Below are 20,917 nucleotides of genomic sequence, written 5' to 3' on the forward strand. Positions count from 1 at the left end.
AATGCAGCCTTTTTCGTTATTCTTTATCAACATGCCCGTTGCAATAGCGTCTCTATTTTGGCAGGAATTGTTTTGGCAGGTTCTTAATACTAGACAAGAGGTTGCCCTTTTATCATGCCCCATACTGTTTTGATGTCCCGTAACGAATATCCCGACCTGTCCACTGTGTTGGCATGAACAGAGTAAATGTTGACAGATGGCGGCCTCGAGACCCGTGAAGGTCCGGGGTAGAATAGGTCTTCAGCACTTCATGCTTGCCGTGAAACGCGACTGTGCTTGTCATAAGAGGCGACTAACGGGATCAGGTGGTCAGGCTCGCTAACTTGGTTTATGTATGTCATCGATCCCAGTGTAAACATGTAACATGTTTTGTCATGTAAAATATAAGAATCATCAACGGTGGAATCAAACGAGACTATGTGTTATCATTACATGTTTACACTGGCGGTGGGGTAGCCTAGTGGTTAAAGCGTTCGCTCGTCACGCCGAAGACCCGGGTTCGATTCCCCACATGGGTACAATGTGTGACGCCCATTTCTGGTGTCCCCCGCCGTGATATTGCTGGGATATTACTAAAAGCGGCGTAAAACCACATTCACTCACATGCTTACAAAGTACGATCGGAACATCAGAATGTTTGCACGATCCCAGATAACTTGTCCTGTTACCATAAAAGTACACTTATCTAATGATGACTTTTCACAAGAATTACGGACTTAATATGTAGCACTAACGACCAATATAATCTAGTTTAGAGTTTAGGTTCTACACCCATAAACCACATCCCATGCGCACTACGGCGGCCAGGTTTGGAAAAGGAAGCGTTCATACAGCGTCCACAAGAAGCAAGAAGCGCTCCTTAACTCTCCAACGTCAGCAAAATATCGCAGTGTCACGGCATAGGAAATGCACACATAGGAAATGCACCCACATCTTATAGGGCACACAGTGTTCATACAAAAATATAATCCTGGCGACACCGCGTGAAGCTAGAATTAGTTGTTTTGACAGCATTCCAGGGTCAGGAATCTTTGTGTCAAAATCAGTCAATATGTACATTCAGGAAATGTTCATTTAATCTACATATTGCCTGGAAAAGGATATTACGCAGATTGACTGAAGATAAAAGACCCCTTAATGTAATCTCCTCATTTTAATTTGGATCTTACTAAGATCAAAGTAACTTCTAATTAAGTAATTAAAACGTTTCCACAATGAATTGATTGGGCAATATGTACATTGTATGAGTGAATCAGTCAATATACATATTGTATTATATCTTAGAAAATCTAGAAAATCTTTGAAAATCGTATTCAGTTCATAAATACAAGTAGTGTGTACGTAGCAAGATATCGATATTTTTGGTCTTTGTAATATACCAATATGGCGGTATATGTCTCTGAAAGCAATAACGCCAATAAAGCCAGTACATTTAATGTTAACCATAATAACCAATATAGTGAATGGCCTTAGGTGCTGTAATATAATATAGTGACCAGTATTCTAAATAAACGATAACGTCACCACGACCATTTTAATGCTAAGGGTGTATGTATATAAATTGGAATTCCGTTTATTCGGTGAGTTTACTTTTCAATAATAATTTTTAAATTGTGTCCGTATTTTATCCGTTCAGCCGATGGAAGCTGAAATGGAGAGTAAACTTTCCTCTAAGAGTGATCAGCCGTTAAGAGAGCACAATGAGGAAGAAGAGGCGAAAACAAGTGGTTCTTTTACGATAACCAAGAAGGATATTGATGTAGGTTCATATATTTGCTTTGAAAAGTCTTAAACCTTTAATGATCATATGTCGTCCAGATTTCGATCACAACAACTTGAACAATTGCACAACACACATCGGCGCTTTCAGGAAGAGGTTGTTTACTGTTACGTGCATTCTATTTACAGAATAACGGCACGTTTCTAATTAAAGTACTCTGTTACCACTGGATGTTATGGGTTTAGAACAATTAAATGTTTACTAATGATATATTTTTCTTCCTCATTTGACTTTCGTCTGAAGACACCACTGCTATCAGGACGGTGCGCTATGTTATCGCTTTAGTTAATTTATCGTGACGTACCCTAATTTCGAACTGTTAAGATGGCATTGCTGATATTTTGACGGATGAGTGAATCAAAACTCGAATTCTGCTTCATACCATTAAGTGATGTCTTCAGTAAAATAGAATTTAGCAACAGTCCGAAAGAAAACCGATCCTTGCTGAAAGGCGTGACCTCCATTACCTCGGCTGTAAACTTCCAATTCACTCGAGTGACATCCCCTATCTTCAACACCTGATTGGTATCATACTTTAGCAGGGTTCCCATGAATGAACAGACATGTTTGGGCGCACATTTCTCAATTAGTAATTGAAAGTTTGAAACCTATTCACGAGATATCAATATTTTGTGTTGACAGTATTTTACTCTTCCTTTTATCATGACACGGACACCAATATTCTAAATGACGAGGGAATGTTTTGTCAGGTGTACAGTACTTCACACGAACCCAATGTTGATCGACAGGCCAAACTCGTGCACTCTCCAGGCGGCAGTTTTCATGACGTCACACCTCTCGTTGTAGCGACAAATAAATATCAAATATGGCTCTTCGAAAATAGGGTATTTGTCGATATAATTGATGGTAATGGCGCACACTTACTGACCTATTAAATATGTCACCAGCAAAATGTTTCTTGTTCAACTTTTGTGATGCTGATTTTGTGTACCGAATTTGGTAAACAAAGTACCTGTCATTAGCGACTCAAGGGTGGGCAACCCAATATTATTGTGGTATGGCAATATTCCTATGGTGTTATACACATTTATTATGTGGTCTACATTACTTGGATTATGCATACTCAGTATGCATACAACCTTGTAGGGGGTCAAGGGACTTCGTCTAAGCATGCTAAGGAAACAGGTTCTTTTCTAACCAATTTCGAATAGAGGAAGGGGTAATTCCACTTGAAAAACTTCTAGAAACTATCATAAAAATGTTAAAATGTATACCTACGAGTAGCCGCCGTGACATACTGCAACGAGTCCTGTATTCAATCAAGCGATGAAATATCATGGTTAGATTTTATAAGTAAACAGTCCACAGGGGGTGTGGATTACGAGGTTTAACGGTACTGCGATAATATAGAGCCCGCAATAACATTGAGTCATACTATATATAGGAATGTTTCTTAAGTGTCTGAGATGCTAGAATCACAAAACTGTACCTACACCACGTGAAGCGGCTCTAACAAAGCATGATGACGTCATAATGTTTATCAATTGGCACCAATGACGTCATATTGCAAGGGGCATAAGCCATGGTGTTTTTGTTATGGAAATAGAACACTTGGTAAATGTGAAAAATATAAATCGTTTTAGTGCAAAAAATATGTTAATTAAATATGATGTTTTCATATTTTTGTCTATGACACTTCTATGTTAACACTTTTAATGTGGAAAAAGTACAAGAAAAAATGGTTCATTTCCGTGTGAACTTGCCCTTTAAGTGTCTGAAAACCCATAACACTGGGATATAGGTGTCATCTACTTACCATGCAGTATGTAGCATCATTTCCTCTGTAGATACAAATCACAAACTCGCGTAATCATGTCATTCTACTTCATACATTAACCAGTCTCTATTAGTAAGTTCACGTAATACCGACGCGCTATACCGTTACCGTGGCTCATGCTAAAATGCACTCACACTCGTCTAAGGGGGCTGATACGCCTTGGCAATCCAACACCCCTTTTCAGTCTTTGGGTGCTGACATGCCTTTCAAATCCAACACCCCTATTTGATGCTAAGGGTTAGCCTGGTGAGGGCTAAAGTTAGCCATAAATTCTTACCTTTTCGCGGTGTTTCCCCAAATCCAATGAGGGTAATTCTATTACAGTAGCCTGTTATAATATGTTTTGATGGGCAATGACAGGCATGGCTTCCTCAAAAAGATGAATCGAGAGGGTGTAACATCAGTAACACGCATGTGCAATTCATTGTTTACTTAACTGCGTATTCGTGTAAATGAGGTGCTAATGACCCGTTAAACAAGCACTAATTACATGTGATGGTACTCTTGGTCCAGTGGTAGAGCGTTGATTAGTTAATTGACCATTAAGCCAAGTCAGTATGCCGACGAAGTGAGTCCAGCCCCCACAGTGTCAATTGGATCTGAAAAAGTGCATGGTAAAATGTACTACTCACTACACTACACTAAACATTATCATTCAACTGACAAGGCACTACTCAATATTGATACCGTTTTCGAAATGTTCATGAGTTTCCTTTGCATTGGTCACTCCAACCAAAGTTTGAGAATACTTGAATGTGATTGGTTGGTGAACATAAACAGATTCTATTTGCCACTTGCTATTTAAAAAAAATGTCTCTTTTCAATATAAGAGGTAAACATATGTTTCATCATAAGCAAAAATGTGCACTATTCTGATAGTGATGTAAACATGGTAAAATGTCATAAAATGTGAGATTGTAGAATTAGCATGAGGCTCTGGCACTACTTTGTATGATAGTTTGCATGGGGAAAATATAAACAATTCAGCCTCTTTGACGGCTTCTGGAAATAAGAATTGCTGCAGCGATATAGAGCGCAAGGAAACAGAGGGAATACCAAGCCAGTGTTTGAAATAATTTGAAAACACAACAAGACGGTCAGGCAGGTGACCCATGAGTGTTTTCAAAGTTGCCCGCATTCAGAAGTTATTAATGTTGAAAAATCTAAAAAAGTAAGAGAAAAATCGCATCTTGATTCCATTCTGTTGAAGTAATGCAAACAGTTACTTGAGAATCTACAAGGAGTTACTCAATACGTAAGCAAAGAGCTCCAGATAAGCTTTTGGTGTTGTGGGTATTTTACCCATGCATTTTAAAATCATTGGGTATCAGTAATTCTATCTGGGTATTCAAATTTCTGTTACCCACTAGTTTTTACACATGTGGGTATTTAAGTTAAATATTTAAAAACACTATTCATCTAGTCCCTGCAAACTGGTGTCGTGTGGGTACAAAAGCTTTATAGGACTCAAAAATACCACGATACTTCCTCAAGAAAGTGTGATAGCAAATGATGTAACTGTCATCGTGGTATTTGGCAAGGTTGACGGAATGCCCGTTTATAATTTCAAAATAAGTTGCTGATTTGCTAATCGAATACGCAGGGTTACTTAACACTATTTTGATGATACGCACAATTTTTTTTTTGTAGTGTATCTGTAATTTTCGTTGCGTATTTGATACACTTGGATTTTATTTTACTGCATATTTCTGCTTTTTTTGTGCGTATTTCACACAGATATGCAGCTTATCTGGAGCTCTGAAGCAGTTCTAAAAATATCTGCCAGACAGTCAGGCAGGTGGAGGAAATTTCATGAAGCCCTGACATAAATGTTACCAGTCACGGGCAGGTGGGCAGGCAGTTATTTCTGACACCAAGCTATTGCTAAAGATTTCTGATGAGATCTAGTCAATTCATTTATTTTGAGTCCTGTACACTCAATAAGTTGGCTTACCCTCATACAGAATTTGTCTGACTTCTAAAGTTGTATAACGTTTTGTGAATCTGTCCTTTCATCCATACAGGGCTGAATGATACACTATAAACATGATAAAGTCAACACAGCTATCACCGAGGCAACATGGTGAATGTTAGCATGGTTAGTTTGTTTGCTGTGTACATGTATTTTTGAGTATATGCGAAGATAAATGGTAAGTCATCACTTTCGGGATATATATAATGTTTTATGGATTGCTTCCCCTGTAAGTTAGCTTCAGGCAAGATTAGTGCTCATACTCAATGACCTAACTACCAATGTTATTTGAACGGGGGAGCATGGGTGCTGTGTGCAGAGGCACTCATGAAACATATGATCATGGGTTTGAATCCCGTTTCTACCTGATTATATTTCTAGGTTTGTCAGCACCATACCCGTGGGTTTCACCGAAGTGGTAAACACCTGAGACCTGCATACCTATGGGTTTTTCACCCATATTAAGCTGTCAAGCCATAACAGAATTGGAATACTGTTCAGTGTGGCGTTAAACCCAACTCATTCACATATTTGAACCACAGAGACTACTATATTAACTTATCAGATGAATATAAACATACAAATATATTATTTTGACCTGACTATTTTTAGATATGATGCTGATGGCAGTAATTATTATGGATGGGATGTGACACGTCACTATCAAAGTGAAGAATCTTACACATTGAAAATAGTTTTGATAATGCTCCGTTGTGGGACCTGTCTTCTTGTGAACAATATATTTCTTGTTACCACGGAAATTAAACGCAGAAGTCATTTTCTTATCGCCATTTTTATTCTCTCCAACCTTCACCTCTGCCCAGGGGCAGATAATCCCAAACAGTTTTCATTGCAAAACCACCAGAAATTAAATATAACACGCTTTTCCCTATGTAAAATTTACATTGAAATTTGCTACAAAATGTATTCCGTTTCGCTACGCTACAATTAAAGACTGATAATTGCCAATGGCTGATGACATCTTCTAGTAGTTATAACATATAGATTTCTTATGGAATTCCTTCTTGACACATGTGTGATAACCATGATACTTTAGTATCCAGTACTACAGAGGGCAACAACTGATCATTCTAAGTCCAGGAAGGATGTCGCAAGTGTGGGAGAGTTTTCGGATCCAGTGTACAAGAAGCTGGCTCGGCTGAATGGAGAGATTAACAAGATGACAAAAGACCAACTGAAAGCAAAACTGACAGCACTCAAACTAGACACCAAGTAAGTCGTGATTAGTTGCCTTTTCTTTGATACAATGTAGGGGCGGTCGGGTAGCCCAGTGTCACGCCGAAGACCCGGGTTCGATTCCCGACATGGGTACAATGTGTGAAGCCCATTTCTAGTGTCCCCCCCCGCTGTGATATTGCTGAAATATTGCTGGAATATTGCTAAAAGCGGCGTAAAACCATACCCACTCACTCACCCCCACTGATACTAAGTATGTCAGTATTGCGGAGGACAACTGGCGTGGTGGGGTATACGTAGTCTTGTAGTTAAAGTTTTCACTCATCACACCAATGGCCCTGGTTCTTTTGAGTGAGAGACAACAGTATTTCAATTATATCTCTGTGCATCAGCATAATGTGGATGGAAAGCCCAACACTCTCTAGAAGATGGCTTTCTTCAAAAACAACTTGAGGCTTGAACGAGGCTGGGATTATGGAGTTATATTGGCTGGACTAACAAGCCTATGCATTGTCCAATCAAAATTGTGTAGCAAAATTGACATCAGATTCATAACCATGATAACTGCCGTGTAGATTTCAGTCGATTGTAGGATTTGCTAAACATGTGTACCGCCAACTTGGCATTAACATTTCCTAAATCATTTCATGTTTTTAATCACGGTGCTAACCTGATTTAATGGACTTAAAAGTAAGACCCATTTTATCACGATATAGATTTTGATTATCGATCAGATCATCTTGGCTGGGTGCCACCATTTTGTTTGAAGCAAATGCAAGTGATATTAGAGGTGGAATCTGAATGATCAATAGGAGGGGCATAAAAGGGACATAACTCATAATAGCCACTGGTTGCGCTACGATCAAGTCCAGAAATTCCAGCCAAGTTTGGCAAGGATGGAAACTGGACTTTTATAGTCAGTTAACTCCCTTGCCTCAGGAAGATGGTCGTGAGGCAACTGGGTGATGGCGTATTGGAATATTGCGTCGTTAAACTTCAAACAATCAAAACTTATATGTTTGCTGTGTTGCAGCGGGGTGAAGGAAGTTCTGAAACGCCGATTAAAGAATTTCTACAAGAAGCAAAAGCTGATGAAGGCGCGCATCAAGACCCCAGGCAGCACCAAGTACGACTACCTTGTTGTCATTGACTTCGAGGCCACGTGTGAGAGGGAGGTGGACGACTACCAGCATGAGATCATCGAGTTCCCGGCCATACTGGTCGATGTAGCCGAGATGACCATTGTGAGTTGGGATAACCGATGGCTACCTGTTATTATAGAACAGGGTTACGTGGGGGGTTTCTGAGTGGATGAATGTCTGGGTTAAATATTAGGAATGAAAAGTTTTCTTGTTAAACTTGTTAAGATGTGAAAATGTTCTATTCAGATTTAGATATTGCATTATTAGGATATATGATGCGATTCACATTTTTCATAAAACCATAATTTTAGTTGACTGCATAGGCTGCTTTCTGTAAGAAATGGTGGTCATGCATTGATTAGATTTGATCCTTGTAATTTTAGAGTTTAAGCAAGACATTTCAACCTTGAACATGTTTCTGTTGTGGACTGTGAGACACTTTTTTGATAGATAATATTTGATATATGGTGAGCGAATCTTGTATCCGGGTTAGAATTCGTCATCAGCAACCCATGCTTGTCGTAAGAGGTGACTAACGGGATCGGGAAGTCAGGCTCGCTGACTTGGTTGATGCATGTCATCATGTCCCACTTGTGTAGATTGATGCTCATGATGTCAATCACTGGATTGTGTGGTCAAGATATGATTATTTACAGACCGCTGCTATACAGCTGGAATATTGCTGAGAGCAGCATTAAAAACAACAAACAAACAAACTTTATATGGGTGATATTTGTTGTCAGGCCGATGAGTTTCACTCCTACTGCAAGCCTGTGTTGAATCCCCGGCTGACGGACTTCTGTGTCCAGCTGACAGGCATCACACAGGTAACTTGTCCTACGTCCTACATTCACACAGGTAACTTGTCCTACTTCCTACATTCACACAGGTAACTTGTCCTACTTCCTACATTCACACAGGTAACTTGTCCTACTTCCTACATTCACACAGGTAACTTGTCCTACTTCCTACATTCACACAGGTAACTTGTCCTACTTCCTACATTCACACAGGTAACTTGTCCTACTTCCTACATTCACACAGGTAACTTGTCCTACTTCCTACATTCACACAGGTAACTTGTCCTACTTCCTACATTCGCACAGGTAACTTGTCCTACTTCCTACATTCGCACAGGTAACTTGTCCTACTTCCTACATTCGCACAGGTAACTTGTCCTACTTCCTACATTCACACAGGTAACTTGTCCTACTTCCCACATTCACACAGGTAACTTGTCCTACTTCCTACATTCACACAGGTAACTTGTCCTACTTCCTACATTCACACAGGTAATTTTTTAACTTATCCTGCATTACTCCGTATTGCATTTACTGCTGTCTTTGACAGAGTGACGAACTGTGTGAGATCCAGCTGCTGAAGAAAGTTGTCCCAACCAGCTCAGGAGGCAGCGCCCTCTCACAGTCGGCACGTGACCCGGAAGTCATGACGTCACACAAAAACACATAACTGCTTTGTCACCTCCACGGACGGACGTACTGTGTATCCCTTGTGGAAATTAAAGCTTATTATTTGTTTTTTATATTTTGCGTGTTTCTACATTCATTATATGCTGCTACATTGTTACCTGTTATGGGCCGTGACCTTAGGGTCTTCCCATTCGTAAATTGTAACGTTTATCGCTCGTCTGTGGCTCACGTCACAGTAATTTACGGGCGCAATGTTGTTCCCGCCATTTTGTTTTCTTTCCCGCCATTTTGGCCATTCACCACGTGGCCACGTAATGTCGTGTTCTGCGTTTTGAATTCTCTCTTTGGCTTGGGTAATACATTACATTTATGTATGTTGTTTTGGTGTGCTTAAAGCCTTGCCTTTTCGCTACCTCTCAGCGTAATTGTTTCTTCTCATAAACTTCAATATAATACGAAGTTTTTGAGTTTCATTATGTCTCCCGTACTCTGTGGTTTTGCCACATGGTTACGTGTCTGCACATGGTTATGTGTTTGCTTAAAGCTATGCTTTTTCGCTACCTTTTAGCGTCATTGTTTGATCTCATAAACTTCATTGAAATACAAAGTTTCTGAATCACATTATGCTTCCCATACTTTATGATTGGCCACATGGTTATGTGTTTGCTTAAAGCTATGCTTTTTCGCTACCTTTTAGCGTCATTGTTTGATCTCATAAACTTCATTGAAATACAAAGTTTCTGAATCACATTATGCTTCCCGCACTTTGTGGCTTTGCCACATAGTTATGTTTTGCTTAAATTCCAGATTTTCTGCCTCGCTGCACTTGTTGCCGCGGGAACAAATCTGGTCGGGGCCGCCCCTTTCTGCCGTGATTGTACGACGCCCTGTACTTTCACAAGGCAGTGCCGATGTTGCAGTCATTCGTCGCTGTGATCCTTCAGCTCATGCGAGTATCCAGGACACACCTCGCTCAACGTGCTCGTCGACCCCCACCTACGTTGACGGCAGCAGCGCTCAGCGGAGCTTCGCAGTGCTCCCAGCACCAACGGCGGCTCCCAACGTAGAGTCTGCCTCCCATGGCACGACATACGACCGTTCACGGTCTCCTACTCCACCGGCGGCTCCAGCGCTCCCAACGTAGAGTCTGCCTCCCCTGGCACGACATACGACCGTTCACGGTCTCCAACACCACCACATCAACGCTGATGTCTCCGGCGCCCCCGGCGCCTCCGGCGCCTCTGATGTCCCGGCGCTCCCGGCGCTCCCGGCGCTCCCGGCGCCTCCGATGTCTCGGCGCCTCGTGCGCTCCCGGCGCCTCCGGCGCTCCCGGCGCTCCCGGCGCCTCCGGCGCCTCTGATGTCTCGGCGCCTCGTGCGCTCCCGGCGCCTCCGGCGCTCCCGGCGCTCCCGGCGCCTCCGGCGCCTCCGGCGCCTCTGATGTCTCGGCGCCTCGTGCGCTCCCGGCGCCTCCGATGTCTCGGCGCTCCCGGCGCTCCCGGCGCCTCTGATGTCTCGGCGCCTCGTGCGCTCCCGGCGCCTCCGGCGCCTCTGATGTCTCGGCGCCTCCGGCGCCTCTGATGTCCCGGCGCTCCCGGCGCCTCGTGCGCTCCCGGCGCTCCCGGCGCCTCTGATGTCTCGGCGCCTCGTGCGCTCCCCGCGCCTCCGGCGCCTCCGATGTCTCGGCGCCTCCGGCGCCTCTGATGTCCCGGCGCTCCCGGCGCCTCCGGCGCCTCAGATGTCTCGGCGCCTCGTGCGCTCCCGGCGCCTCTGATGTCTCGGCGCCTCGTGCGCTCCCGGCGCCTCTGATGTCTCGGCGCCTCGTGAATTCCCGGCGCCTCTGATGTCTCCGCGCTCCGGCGCCTCCGCATCCTCTGATGTCTTCGGCGCTCCCGGCGCCTCTAAGGTCTTTGATCTCATGATCTTCGACGCCTCTAATGTCTCTGGCGCCTCTGACTACTCCGGCGCCTCAAGAGTTACGGAAGAAGCGCCTATGATATATCCGGCGCCTAAGATGACCTCCGGCGCCCAGATCAACAAGCTTTATCAAGCTCAGATCAACGAGCCGACTATCCGATCTTCTACTGCGGCTTAAGGGGCACCATCGGCAATCGCCTCCCCGGCGCCACTGCCCTCTTCTCTTGCTGCCCTCTTCTCTTGCTGCCGTCTCATAACTCGTCACACGGAGAAGCATGGTGAAACAACTGTCGCCGCTCCTGTCGCTACTCTCCCGTCGGTCTTCGGGATCGTGACTATCGTTCTACTTCCTGGGTGGAATCTTTTCAACCAATAAACAGTTGGTCTGATTCAACTTGCCCACTGAGACGTTATCCATAATCCCGTCGTTTAAAGCGCTATGATTCCGGAGAGATGACCTGCGGGTTTCCATCGAAACAGAGCGTCATGTGAACAGCGTCTGTATCAGATTCGACGACGACATCCACTTACAAAGAGTTTACTTCGTCGACATCGCCGACACCAACGCTGTTCTACCCTACCCTAGCGCCAGCGCTCCTGAAAGAGACTCTTCCTCGGCGCTCACCGGGTTTTCCACGACGCCCATGGGGTTCCGTGTTTTATCGCAAAACTCGGGTACACCACTTGATCGCCTCTCACGCAGTTCATTGAGGATTGTCTGTGTGTGGAGTTTGCACCTCAGTTCCGACTCCAAGGCGGTTTTCTCGGCTACTGCGCAGTGTGATTTACATGTCACGTGTCAAGTACTCGGACTGTCAACAACTCCGACCGGAATTAGGTCAACTTACCATGGCAAGGGGTGCCATGTATTTCTACAGATTGGTTTCCATGTCTAACTGTACGCTTGGTGCTACCACTCAACCAGGCGCCTGTCGCAGTCCATCCATGTACGGATGTTGGAAACAATAGACCTCCTCTACCAACACGGCTGTCACGAGGAACCTTGTTTCATCAACCCTTCGCTGTAAGAACGATAGCGCCTATAGGCGTTCAAGGGATGGAAAAGATCGCCTTCCTTCGTCCGGTTTGATCTTTTCGACTACGACACCTTCCTATCTTCCGCCTTGACTACCGGACACAGTGTCGATTTGATACTTAAAGTCCCTCGGCCGTCCCACTGACCCCTGTTGCATACCTGCCTCGTATCGTGTTGTCGTCCTCCATCGTCACCTCGATATAAGAACAGGAGTACTTATACGCCGCTTCAGGGATGAAAACGATCTCATTACTTCGTGCAATGGCCATATTGCCTCGACTTCCTACTACCCGGTTACGTCGATGCCCCGGCGGTCGATTGTGAAGCTGGTTTACTTCGTCTACTTGAGGTTGGCTCGCAGGCTATCACACCTTTTTCCGAATCGTACCGACGGTACGCAATCGCAGACCCCTGTTGCTGACTACCTCCCCTGCCACCTTGTCAGTGGCTAGTGGCCCACACCAGCCCACATTGTGACCACCTGTGATCCAGAGATCAACACCATTGGCACAGCAACAGCCTCGAGATAAAGGCTTATCCAGGACGTCGCTTGCTGACAGTGCTTTCTCGGTCACGCCCTGTTGATCGTGTCCACTGACGACGTCACCGTAGTGTGGTGTTTGCGGACCCAGAGTACTCGCCCCTCTCCCGGCGCTACAAACTCGACCGGCGCCCCCGAGAATCACCATCTTCGGCGTTCCAGGCGCCTCAAGCTCTCCGGCGCCTCGGGCCAGAATATGTCAAACGGTCGACACCCCAACCCTAGATCTGTTTGCCTCATATCTGAATGTGGCCAGCTGTCGTCTTCCATTCCACCTGTGCCGGATACGACCGCTGTGGAAGTCGAAGCCTTCCATCGTTCCTGAGAAGGATTACGCGTGTACGCTTTTCCGACTCCGGTTCTCCCTCCCATGGTTCTTCAGAGATCCAGGCCACTCGACCCCTGCCATTGACTTTGGTCTCGCCTTATTGGTCAGCCAGAAGTTGGGTTATCGACCTCCGAAACATACCCAGAGACAACCCCTGGAACTTCCGGTGTGGTCCAACCTTCTGCTCCATCCACACGGTCTGTTGCCACACCCTCATACCTGCATGTTATCGTCTGCACGCCTGACACACCTGCAGAAAGCCAAGGGCTATTCGGCTATAGCGACCAAGGCTATTGCTTCAGCCCACCGTCCATCTACAGGGGGACTGTATGCTGATAAATGATGCTTGTTCCAGGCATTTTGTTCTGACAAACACCAGGATCCGATGACAGCGTCACCGCAGATCCTGGATCAGTTCCTTCTGTACTTGCGTAGCACCCGTCGGTTGAAGGGCTTACCACCCCCACACACCTGGTCGCCATCTACTCCGTTCTGGCCATCTCGGACGATCGGAGAAAGACGAAAATTCCCGACCTACGGGCCTGGCTGCGCTCGTTCAGTCTTGAAGACCTGAAGGCCAAGTTCGGACCGCCTGCGTTGGATCTGAATGTGGTCTTCAACGCCCTTCGAACCACTCCCCTCGTCTTCCTTCTACGACCTTAAGTAGAAGACGGGTATTTCTACTGGTTTTGACTACTGCCGCTCGAGTCCATGTACAGCACGCCCTCGACGTCTCCCGTGCCCGGTTCGAATGCGGTACCCAGGGCGCCGTTCATCATGGACCGTACTGGGACGTCAGCGTAAAGACTCAACTCCCAGGACAGCCTGATAGATCATTCCTTGTCCCCTCCCCCCTCGTCCAGTGTGGGTGCCGAGGATGAGGATGAGCGTCATTATGCTCAGTAAGGGCACTGAAGGTTATTCTACGATCTAAAGACTGCCGCAAGTCTAGGAAACACCTTTTTCTGCCGGTCTCCCCTTCGTCGCAGTCGTTGGTCAGCCGGAATACTTTTCCCTGTGGCTCCGGACGGTCATCCTTAAAGCTTATGAGCCGCCGGATTGGACCCTCCCCCCAAAGGCTATCACCTGAAATAAAATGAGATCAGGGCGATCGTATTTACACTGGTTCTTCACGGTATACTGTTCCATCCAGTCGTTCAGGGAAGCCTGTTCGTGGCGATCGGACACCGCCTTCACCAACCACTACTTCCGTGATGTAGCCTTGAAAGTTGTCGCCGGCGTTCACAGTTTTGGTCCCTGGTTGTAGCCCAACAGGTCATCTATCTCCGACGCCACTGATTCTCCGATACCCTGAGCGGGGCCCGTCGACCTCTCTGGTGTTTATCACCCCAGACGAGACGGATCTCTTGCGTTCCGCATTCGCTCTTAGGTCAGTTTTAGTTTTGGGTTACCCGACTCATTCTATTGCTGTCACCTATCCGGGTTTTACTTTTTGCATCAACTCTCGTTTCCTGACGACAGGAATGGTAGTAGATGTGGACACCGGCGCCGACGCCAACGCTTCTCTGATACCTGAGCGGTGCCCGTCGACCTCACCGGTGTTCCTTGCCTCCAGCCTAGAGGGCTCTCCTGCGTTTCGCATTCGCTCTTGGGATTGGTCGTAAATTTTGCCGCCGACGCCGCTGATTCTTCGATTCCCCGAGCGGGGCCCGTCGAACTCTCTGGTGTTTATCGCCTCAGATTAGAGGGCTCTACTGCGTTTCGCTTTCGCTCTTCGGTAAGTTATATATTTTGGCAACACGCCTCATTGTATTTCGGTTACCTATTCGGGCGTTTCGTTTTTGCATCGACTCTTGTTTCCTGAAGACAGGAATGGTCGTAGATGTTCCGGTCATCACTTGTATGCGGTGCGGATTCATCGGACCTAGACGAGGGTTTAATATGGTTCACATCTGCAGGTATGCCCACCGGCCATGCCGTCTGATAAAGATGCAATACGGAGTAATGCAGGATAAGTTAAAAAATTTAGTAAAATCTAAATATTTTTTACATTTGTATACTTATCCTGCATTACGAAGTCTAAGTGCCCTCCCTTTCGCTACGCTACCTCCCCACGAAGTTTCAGATGTTATGTTTAAAGCAGTTATGTGTTTTTGTGTGACGTCATGACTTCCGGGTCACGTGCCGACTGTGAGAGGGCGCTGCCTCCTGAGCTGGTTGGGACAACTTTCTTCAGCAGCTGGATCTCACACAGTTCGTCACTCTGTCAAAGACAGCAGTAAATGCAATACGGAGTAATGCAGGATAAGTATACAAATGTAAAAAATATTTAGATTTTACTAAACTTGTCCTACTTCCTACATTCACACAGGTAACTTGTCCTACTTCCTACATTCACACAGGTAACTATGAACAGTTGTGTTGTACTTCAGACTAAAGTGGCTGCTGCACCAGAATTCCCACAGGTTCTGACATCTTTCTCAGAATGGATGCAGGCTCACCATCTAGGAGACGGACACTCATTCGCCATCGTCACAGACGGGTGGGTGTGATATCTACCTCTTCCAGTAACTTATTCTTGTTGATAGAGTCAACCGAACGCATTGGGTGGTCGGACTTTGTGACCATGGTGGCATTAACCAACATTCACTCACTCTCTGAGTTGACTTGACAGCTTAAGGTTATGCTCACACATCTGGGACTTTGGGGTAGCTTAGTGGTTAAAGCGTTCTCACATTATAGCGAATGCCTTGGTTTGTTCCTCACGGTGGAACAACGTGTGCCCATTTCTAGTATCCCTGTCGTGATATTCCTGGAATCTTGCTAAAATATACTCAATATGAACCACTCACTCACTCACTCACTCACTCACTCACTCACTCACTCACTCACTCACTCACTCACTCACTCACTCACTCACTCACTCACTCACTCACTCACTCGTGATTCAAGGTATAATAGTGATCAAGACTGAAATGATTACTCACAATTTTTATGGAGTTTGAATTGTCATTTGATGACCTCCAACTAAGATGAACTCTCAACTATGACCTTAATGTTTGTGTGACATCATCCCCTGTAAGATTTGTTTGTTTATTTCTTGTTCAATGCCACACTCAGCAATATTCCAGCTATATGATGGCAGTCTGTAAATAATAAATGATGCATAAAACCATGTGTCCCCCGAGTGATACTGCTACAACAAATTTCTCTTACCCACATCTTTTAATCTGCCATTGTAAAAGAATTACGACAAATTCACAACAGCTGTTCGATTGAGTGGAGGTTAACTTGTGCTATGTCAAGTAACTTACACTGACATTGAAAAAGTGTACAACATTGTGCTTCGAAGCAGGGTATAAGGGATTTATTCTGCCGCTCCAAAATCCATGTGAAGCCAGTCCTCTTCTTGGCGGGGTATAAGGGATTTATTCTCCCACTCAGGCAGGATACATATTATTTTATCAAATATCAAGTGAAACAATCAGGTCTCATCATTCTGACATGGAGATATGGTAATGATTTTTCTCACTAATAATGAGTATTAGTCTACAGAATAATGATTAAATAATTTTGAAACCCTGGTGTGTGGACTTAGATGATTTATTTGTGTATTGGGTCTTAAAATGGAGGCATTCAATAAGTGAAATTTGGTGTCAACCTTGCTAGTGGTTAAAGCATTAGGGCCCATTTCACAATGCATTCACAGTGCTATGATGATTGTACGTTATGGTAACTGTAACATAGGCTTACAATCATTGTAGTGCTAATTGCAGTCTGTGGAGTGGGGCCGTGTTTGGCATGCATAAGACCAGGTCTTCATTGCCCAAATTATTGCAGTGATATGGCTGATGTCATGTGTATGTTCCCGACTTTAAATCATGATGGTGACATTGATTGCAGTCCCTGGGACATGAGCCGGTTCCTCCACATGCAGTGTCAGTTCAGTGGCCTGGACTTCCCACGCTGGGCTCGCAAGTGGGTGAACATCAGGAAAGTCTACAGGTAACATAGATGGCCATGTGACATAGTCACCCAGAATAGTAGAATAGGGTAGAATAGGGTAGAATAGGTCTTCAGCAACCCATGCTTGCCGTAAAAGGCGACTATGCTTGTTGTAAGAGGCGACTAACGGGGTCGGGTGGTCTGGCTTGCTGACTTGGTTGATGCATGCCATCGTATCCCGTATTATTTACAGATTGCTGTCATATAGCTGGAATATTGCTGAGTGAGGCGTTAAAAAACACACATCATATCAGTGGTCAGTGTATTTGTTGTTCTTTTATTGTTTTTAGAGAGACGCATCTGTCACCTGTTACATAAAGCAGAAAGCCCATGACATAAAGCACAACTTATCAGTACATCTTACTTTGTTGTTGTTTTTACCGAAAATAATATACTTCTCACTCACACATTCACTCTTGTTTATATATCATATTGCAGTTTATGAAAGTACATGGTCTCAAACATTAAAATCTTAAGTACAAAACTAAAATTAAATTGAAAGCTGCTCCTCATTTTCGAAAAGTTGATGATACAGCATCCAAGGTCCATAGAATTTCTGTTGATTACCTGTCTTGAAAGCAATAATTTTCAATGTTGTATCGTGAAAAAGCTTCCTTTTTATAAACATGAAAATAAGGTTTTGTATTTTGGAATTTGCATCTATAAATATTGTATTTTGCAATTAGTAAAAGTAAATCAAACACTTTATCTGTTTTTATGTTCTCTTTAACTCCAAGAAGTATCAATTCTGCACAAAATGTCATATCATAAACATGAAAGCACTGGTCTGTCCACACTGACACTTCATCCCAAAATCGTTTTATTACATCACATTCCCAAAACAAGTGAGTAATTGTTTCCTTTTCATTGTGACAGAAGGAGCACAAATCATTCTGAGCATAATTGAGTAAATACAGAAAAGTATTAGTGGTGAGAATTCTGTGGGTAATTTTGTATTGAAACCATCGCAGTTTGACATCCTGTGTTGTACTGAAGATTTTATTACAAATATTGTTGCAATTTAAGTTTTCAAAAAGTAATTCCCACTTTTCCTGCCCTTTAGTTTTTACTTCTGTAGAAACCAATGAAAAATAAATATGCTTTGAACCGGTCTTGGGACTACAAATAGTTTTACCACACAGCGCTGATCCTCCACAGAATCTGTTGGAACTCTAGCTAAATTTAGAGCTCCAAGGTATTGTTTAACACTGCTAACAACACCATAAAACTCCAAATAGGACGAACAAATACCATACATATCATTAAATTCCTCATATGACAGAAACTCCTTATTGGCCTTGACCAAGTCTATAATTTGGGAGACGCCCTTCTCAAACCAGTATTTCAAGAAAAATGATTTCCTATTAATTTTAGTATCTCATGTAATTTAGTACTAAACCAAAAGATTGTGTCTGATGAAGACCTGGGCCCCGCTCAACAAAGCGATCTTAGCGCTAAGACAATCGTAAGTCTTATGTTAAAGTATGGGAGTTACGATTGTGTTTGTGCAACATTTGCTTTGTGGAAAGGGGCCCAGGAGGTTGGAAGATGGAGATTATGTATATTTATGTATTGTGTAGTTATGTGAAAATAATGAAATATGTGAGCAAGTGTTTCTTTTTCCAGCAACTTCTACCAGTGTCGTCGATGTGGTATTGAGGCCATGCTCATCAGCCTTGGTATGTCCTTCGAAGGTCAGCTTCATTGTGGGCGGGATGATGCCAGGAACATCGCACGCATCGCCATGCGACTTCTCAGTGATGGTGTCACTTTCAAAATTAATGAGTATCTAACACAGAGCACTAACCGTCGAAAAGACAGAACAGCCGAAGTGGAAAATGTGTCCCCATCAAACCCAATACCGTCAGATATCTGCTCAGAGGACGAGTTGGAAACAGGAGATGGTGCAAAGGTCACTGATGAGGTCAAGGCAAAGGTCAAGGCTAGTAAGTTGGATTCAGAATTATCGAGTGGTGTTAAGAAGCTGTCTCTGTGTGACGAACAAGATGAAGGTATTGAAGATTTGCTGGCTTACTACAAACTGCAGTCTTCGTAACGGGCACCAGCTTATGGCCATACAGTCCATCATGACCTTTGTAAGTGCATTATGGTACACACTTTCCACTGATTGGATGATCTCCATATTCCTTCTACTAAGCTGATTGGATGACGTCCTTATTGCTTCTACTGTGCTGATTGGCTGACGTCCTCACCACTTCTACTGAGCTGATTGGATGATGTCATCATTGCTTCTACTAACCTGATTGGATGATGTCATCATTGCTTCTACTAAGCTGATTGGATGATGTCGTCATTGCTTCTACTGTGCTGATTGGCTGACGTCCTCACCACTTCTACTGAGCTGATTGGATGATGTCGTCATTGCTTCTACTGAGCTGATTGGCTGACGTCCTCATAACTTCTGCTGAGCTGATTGGCTGACATTCTCATTTCTTCTACTGAGCTGATTGGATGATGTCCTTATTGCTTCTACTAAGCTGATTGGATGACGTCGTCATTGCTTCTACTAAGCTGACTGGATGATGTCATCATTGCTTCTACTAAGTTGATTGGATGATGTCATCATTGCTTCTACTAAGCTGATTGGATGATGTCGTCATTGCTTCTACTATGCTGATTGGCTGACGTCCTCACCACTTCTACTGAGCTGATTGGATGATGTCGTCATTGCTTCTACTGAGCTGATTGGCTGACGTCCTCATAACTTCTGCTGAGCTGATTGGCTGACGTTCTCATTTCTTCTACTGAGCTGATTGGATGATGTCCTTATTGCTTCTACTAAGCTGATTGGATGACGTCGTCATTGCTTCTACTAAGCTGATTGGATGATGTCATCATTGCTTCTACTGAGCTGATTGGATGATGTCATCATTGCTTCTACTGAGCTGATTGGCTGACGTCCTCATAACTTCTGCTGAGCTGATTGGCTGACGTTCTCATTTCTTCTACTGAGCTGATTGGATGATGTCCTTATTGCTTCTACTAAGCTGATTGGATGACGTCGTCATTGCTTCTACTGAGCTGATTGGGTGACGTCCTCGTTGCTTCTTCTCAGCTGATTGGATGACGTCCTCAACTACTTCTACTAAGGTGATTAGATGATGTCGTCATTGCTTCTACTGAGCTGATTAGATGATGTCGTCATTGCTTCTACTGAGCAGATTGGATGACATCCTCACCACTTCTACTGAGCTGATTGGGTGACGTCCTCATTGCTTCTTCTCAGCTGATTGGGTGACGTCCTCACTGCTTCTTCTCAGCTGATTAGATGATGTCGTCATTGCTTCTACTAAGCTGATTAGATGATGTCGTCATTGCTTCTACTAAGCTGATTAGATGATGCCCTCATTGCTTCTACTAAGCTGATTGGATGACGTCCTCAACTACTTCTACTAAGCTGATTGGATGACGTCCTCATTGCTTCTACTAAGCTGATTGGATGACGTCCTCATTGCTTCTACTAAGCTGATTGGATGACGTCCTCAACTACTTCTACTAAGCTGATTAGATGATGTCGTCATTGCTTCTACTAAGCTGATTAAATGATGTCATCATTGCTTCTACTTAGCTGATTGGATGACGTCCTCATTGCTTCTTCTCAGCTGATTGGATGACGTCCTCATTGCTTCTACTAAGCTGATTGGATGACGTCCTCATTGCTTCTCAGCTGATTGGATGACGTCCTCATTGCTTCTACTAAGCTGATTGGATGACGTCCTCATTGCTTCTACTAAGCTGATTGGATGATGTCATCATTGCTTCTACTGAGCTCTTTGGATGATGTCCTCAT

The 20,917-nt window shown here is 44.2% G+C and overlaps 1 protein-coding gene across 1 annotated transcript; it reads left to right on the top strand.

The window, feature by feature from the left end:
• The first annotated feature begins 1,624 nt into the window (after positions 1-1,624).
• On the top strand, positions 1,625-19,565 carry LOC139452817 (3'-5' exoribonuclease 1-like). Its single transcript, XM_071234441.1, has 7 exons — positions 1,625-1,759; positions 6,608-6,783; positions 7,781-7,991; positions 8,633-8,716; positions 15,534-15,643; positions 17,005-17,106; positions 18,733-19,565. The coding sequence occupies exons 1-7, from the start codon at positions 1,640-1,642 to the stop codon at positions 19,160-19,162; spliced, it is 1,233 nt and encodes a 410-aa protein (XP_071090542.1). The 5' UTR covers positions 1,625-1,639; the 3' UTR covers positions 19,163-19,565.
• Positions 19,566-20,917: the final 1,352 nt, after the last annotated feature.

The sequence above is a fragment of the Haliotis cracherodii genome, unplaced genomic scaffold (genome assembly GCF_022045235.1).
Source record: "Haliotis cracherodii isolate W230 unplaced genomic scaffold, xgHalCrac1.p SCAF_9, whole genome shotgun sequence".
In the NCBI taxonomy this organism is placed as follows: domain Eukaryota; kingdom Metazoa; phylum Mollusca; class Gastropoda; order Lepetellida; family Haliotidae; genus Haliotis; species Haliotis cracherodii.

What these genes read in the sequence shown, in the direction of transcription:
- LOC139452817 (XM_071234441.1), top strand. Translation starts at nt 1,640, where the DNA reads ATGGAAGCTGAAATGGAGAGTAAACTTTCCTCTAAGAGTGATCAGCCG. An exon ending in TTCGCCATCGTCACAGACGG is followed by an intron (nt 15,644 to 17,004) that starts GTGGGTGTGATA and finishes CATTGATTGCAG; the next exon opens with TCCCTGGGACATGAGCCGGT. An exon ending in AACATCAGGAAAGTCTACAG is followed by an intron (nt 17,107 to 18,732) that starts GTAACATAGATG and finishes TTCTTTTTCCAG; the next exon opens with CAACTTCTACCAGTGTCGTC.